Source organism: Chiloscyllium plagiosum, chromosome 41 (assembly GCF_004010195.1).
Source record: "Chiloscyllium plagiosum isolate BGI_BamShark_2017 chromosome 41, ASM401019v2, whole genome shotgun sequence".
NCBI lineage: Eukaryota > Metazoa > Chordata > Chondrichthyes > Orectolobiformes > Hemiscylliidae > Chiloscyllium > Chiloscyllium plagiosum.
In genome coordinates this window covers 15,663,035-15,668,181 of record NC_057750.1, presented here as the reverse complement: position 1 = coordinate 15,668,181, position 5,147 = coordinate 15,663,035, and the positions used below count along the sequence as shown (strand labels likewise).

Genomic DNA, 5,147 nt, shown 5'->3' with positions numbered 1-5,147 from the left:
ACCTTGTCTCAGTCAAATCCATCGAATTCAGCACCGCCTTCCTAACCTGCAATCTTCTTCCCGACCTCTCCTCCCCCATCCCAGTCTGACCTATCACCCTCACCTTCACCTCTTTCTACCTATCACATTTCCGACGCCCCTCCCCCAAGTCCCTCCTCCCTACCTTTTATCTTAGCCTGCTGGACAAACTTTCCTCATTCCTGAAGAAGGGCTTATGCCCGAAACGTTGATTCTCCTGTTCCCTGGATGCTGCCTGACCTGCTGCGCTTTTCCAGCAACACATTTCCATCTCTGATCTCCAGCATCTGCAGACCTCACTTTCTCCTCAAAGACTTTATGAATGAGCCTACCACGGGGAACCTTATCAAATGCCTTGCTGAAGTCTATATACATCCACTGCTCAACCTTCGTCAACCTGTCTTGTCACCTTCTCAAAGAACTCAATAAGATTTGTGAGGCATGACCTGCCCCTCACAAAGCCATGCTGACTGCCTTTAATCACACTATGCTTTGCCAAATAGTCATAAATCCTATCCCTCAGAATTCTTTCCAAAACTTTGCTGACCACAGACGTAAGACTCACTGGTCTGTACTTGCTAGGGATTTCCCTATTGCCCTTCTTGAAAAGAGGAACAACATTCGCCTTCTTCCGGTCCTCCGGTACGACTCCTTGGAGAGTGAGGAGACAAATATCTTCGCCAGCGGCTTCGCAACCTCCTTTCTTGCTTCCCAGAGCAGCCTAGGATAAATCTGGTCTGGCCCTGGGGACTTATCAATCTTAATGTTTTCCAAAATTTCCAACACATCAACTTCATCAATCTTGATCTGGTCAAGCCTATATCCCAGCTCCTCAAAGTTTTCATTCACAACAAGGTCCCTTTCTTTAATGAAAACAGAAGCAAATAACTCATTTAGGGTTTCCCCTATCTGCTCAGACTCCAAGCACAAGTTCCCTCTGCTATCCCTGATCGGCCCTACCTTCTTCCTGATCATTCTCTTATTCTTCATGTATGAGTAAAATGCCTTTGGGTTCTCCCTAATCCTTCTTGCCAAGCCTTTTTCATACCCCCTCCTGGCTCTCCTCAATCCATTTCTGAGATCCTTTCTAGCAAGCCTGTAATCCTCTAAAGCTGTGCTAGATCCTTGCTTCCTACACCTTACGTAAGTTGCCTTCTACCTTTTGACGAGAAGCTCCTCTGTTCTCGTCATCCAAGGTTCCTTAATCTTACCCCTTCTTACCTGTCTCAGACGAACAAATTGGTGCATCACTCGCAACATCTGCTTCTTAAATAGTCTCCACATGTCTGCTGTGCCCTTTCTGTGGAACAATTGCTCCCAGTCTGCACTTCCCAACTCCTGTCTGATAGTGTCATAATTTCCTTTTCCCCAATTAAATATCTTCCCTTGGTAACTGCTCCTTTCCCTCTCCAAAGCTATGGTAAATGTGAGGCAGTTGTGATCACTGTCACCAAAGTGTTCTCCCACCATGAGATCTGACATCTGTACTGGCACATTGCCGAGCACCAAATTCAAAATGGCCTCTCCCCTCGTCGGTCTGTCTACATACTGAGTAAGGAAACCCTCCTGAATACACCTGACAAAAACAGCTCCATCCAAACCATCTGCACTTAGGAGGTTCCAGTCAATATTGGGGAAAGTTGAAATCACCCATAACAACAACCCTGCTACATCTGCATTTTTCCAGAATCTGCCTGCCTATGAGTTCTTCAATCTCTCTACTGCTATTAGATGGTCTGTAGAAAACCACCAATGCAGTGGCTGTTCCCTTGCTGATCCTAACTTCCAGGAGAAAGTGAGGTCTGCAGATGCTGGAGATCAAAGTTGAAACTTTATTGCTGGAACAGCACAGCAGGTCAGGCAGCATCGAGGGAACAGGAGATTCGACGTTTCGGGCACAGGCCCTTCTTCAGGAATGAGCAGAGAGTGTTCAGCAGGAGAAGATAAAAGGTAGGGAGGAGGGACTTGGAGGAGGGGCGTTGGAAATGTGATAGGTGGAAAGAGGTCAAGGTGAGGGTGATAGGTCGGAGTAGGATGGAGGCGGAGAGGTCAAGAAGAAGACTGCAGGTCAGGAAGGTGGTGCCGGGCTGGAGGGATTCGGCTGAGACAAGGTGGGGGGAGGGGGGATGAAGAAACTGGTGAAGTCCAAGTTCATCCCCTGTGGTTGGAGGGTTCCCAGTCGGAAGATAAGACGCTCCTCCTCCGACCGTCGCGTTGTTGTGGTTTGGCGGTGGATGAGTCCAATGACCTGCATATCCTCGGTGGAGTGGGAGGGGGAGTTGAAATGCTGTGCTACAGGGTGGTTGGGTTGGTTCGTCCGGGTGGCCCAGAGGTGCTCTCTGAATCGCTCCGCAAGTAGGCGGCCTGTCTCCCCAATATAGAGGAGGCCACACCGGCTGCAGCGGCCTGTCTCCCCAATATAGAGGAGGCCACACCGGCTGCAGCGATAGATCCTAACTTCCACCCTTACTGACTCAGTAGACAAATCTTACTCAACAACCTTCGTTTCTGTAGCTGTGATGCACTCTCTGATTAGCAATGCTATACCCCCTCCTCTTTTTCCACCCTCCCTGTTCTTTTGAAACGTTCTAAACCCAGGGACATCTAGCAACCATTCCTGCCCCTGTGAAACCCACATCTCCGATATGGCCACAACATCGTAGCCCCAAGTACAGATCCATGCTCTAAGTCCGTCACTCTTATTTCTGACAGTCCTTGCATTAAAGCAGGCACACTTTAACCAATACCTTTGTTTCACTGCGTGAGAAACCTTCCCGATAGATTCACTACATCCTGTCACTGCCCCATCTGCAACTGTCCCCCTCTCAGCTATGGTGCTCTGATTCCCATCCCCCTGCCAAACTAGTTTAAACCTTCCCAAATCACACAAGCAAATCTCCCACCCAGGACATTTGTGCCCCTCCAGTTCAGGTGCAAACCGTCCTTCATGTACAGGTCCCACCTTCCCCAGAAGATATCCAATAGTCTAGGTATCTGAAGCCCTCTCTCCTGCACCAGCCTCGCAGCCACTTGTTAAGCTGCATTTGCTGACTGTTCCTCACCTCATTATCTCATGGCACTGGTAGCAAACCTGAGATCACTACTCTACTCATCCTGCACTTCAGCTTCCAACCTAACTCTCTGTCATCACTTTTCAGATCCTCAATCCCTTTCCTGGCTATATCATTGGTGCCAATATGTACAACGATTTCTGGCTGCTCACCCTCCCCCTTCAGAATCCTGTAAACCCGATCGGCAACATCCTGGACCCTGGCACCGGGGAGGCAACATTCCTTCCGTGAGTCCTGTTCCTGACCACAAAATCTCCTGTCTATCCATCTAACTATTGAGTCCCCATACCACTAGCGCTTTTCTATTCTCCCCCCTTCCCTTCTGAGCTACAGTGCCAGAGACCTGACAACTATGGCTTTCCCCTGGTAGGCTGTCCCCACCAGCAGTATCCAAAACGGTATACTTATTGCTGAGGGAAATGACCACAAGGGATCCCTGCTCTGACTGTCAGTTCCCTTTTCTCCCCCTGACTGTAATCCAGCTGTCCTTATCCTGTGTCTGGGGAGTGACCACCTCCCTGTACGTCCTCTCAATTTCCCCCTCAGCCTCCCGGATGATTCATTGTTCATCCAGCTCCACTCCAGTTCCCTAACTCGGTTTTCGAGGAGCTGGAATTGGGTGCACTTCCCGCAGATGTAGTCAGCAGAGACATGTCAATCAATGATAGTTGCACAGTCACTGGCTTCCAATTCCAGGTTTACTGGCTGAATTTAAGTCACACCAGGTGCCCCGGTGGGATTTGGACCTGTGTCCATGAAGCATTAGCCTAGGCCCTGGATTGGCAATCCAGTGAGATTACCACTATACTACATCTCCCCCATAGAGGGATGGGGGCTATGGTTAACGCTAAATGAATGAGTCTGGAAACATTTAAAAACAAAAGGAAACTGAGTTGTGGCATACACTTGAGGCCATTATAATAAGGGTGGGTGGATAGGTGCCAAGGAGACACCATCAAGCTTCAGGTCAAACACACCAACCATACGTGAAGGTACTGCGTCAAAACCTAACAGCACTATGGGAGGACATTCATCTCACTGTGCTCCTCCATCTGAGAGCAACTCACGCTGTGCAATTCGTTATCAGGAATGTTCAAATCTCAAGAAAAAGGTTACAAAAAGAATTAATCAGATTAACATGGCATGGTGACTCAATGGTTAGCACTGCTACCTTACAGGCCCAGGGACCCAGGTTTGATTCCACTCTCGGGCAACTATCTGTGTGGAGTTTGCACAGTCTCCCTGTGTCTGCGAGGCTTTCCTCCAGGTGCTCCAGTTTCCTTCTACCATCCAAAAATGTGCAGGTTAAGTGGACTGGCCACTGGAAATTGCCCATAGTGTTCAGGGATGTACAGGCTAAGTGGATTAGCCATTGGAAATGCAGTTACTGGGATAGGGAGATATTTAGAGTGAGGAGATGCTGGGTGTGAGTTTTGCAGTGGTTAAGTGAGGTTGCTGAAGTCCAATAACAGATTTCTCTTCCAATTAAACTTATTTTCTTAAGGCACTGACACTGCTAAAGAAAAAGGCAAAAGCGTAGAATCTTCTCACCCCAAGTCTGAGTGGGTGTGCCCAGTCATCAGGGTAACAGAAATAGTCTGATAGCTGGCACCCAGGATAGCAGCGACATTCAACTAGCACCAGGAGACTGATAGAAGAAAGATGGGATTGGACAGATTGTGCAGTCAACGTTACCTTGGTTACTCTGCCCTGGACCACTGGCTCCATGTATGCTTTAGGCTGAGGTGAGGTTGCTATGATTACCCCTCTTTAGTTCATAGAAATGGCGTTACCTCCTCATGAAGTGCCTCCTTTTGAATCTGAAAAGCAGAAAATTTCCAGAACTCATTCTCCAGTCACAGACAAACTAACAAACACTCTTTCTCAACCATGACTAAAAATTAATGGTGAGTGGGTGGAGACGAGGAAACAGCAACAGGAGGTGACCATTCAGAACTCAAGCTGGCTCTATCATTCAATTAGCTGATTTGTACTTTAAATCTGTTCACTTGCCTTGGTTCCATATTTCTCTCTATTCTCACCTGAAAAACATCTCTT

The 5,147-nt window shown here is 48.1% G+C and overlaps 1 protein-coding gene across 1 annotated transcript in view; it reads right to left on the bottom strand.

The window, feature by feature from the left end:
* The window catches only part of LOC122542884 (neuroblast differentiation-associated protein AHNAK-like), a 21,402-nt gene extending 16,493 nt beyond the window's left edge, over positions 1 to 4,909 (bottom strand). Inside the window, exon 1 of the mRNA XM_043681003.1 lies at positions 4,785 to 4,909. Within this exon, the coding sequence (XP_043536938.1) occupies positions 4,785 to 4,817 (33 nt within the window). The 5' untranslated portion in view covers positions 4,818 to 4,909. The remainder of the gene's footprint in view (positions 1 to 4,784) is intronic.
* Positions 4,910 to 5,147: the final 238 nt, after the last annotated feature.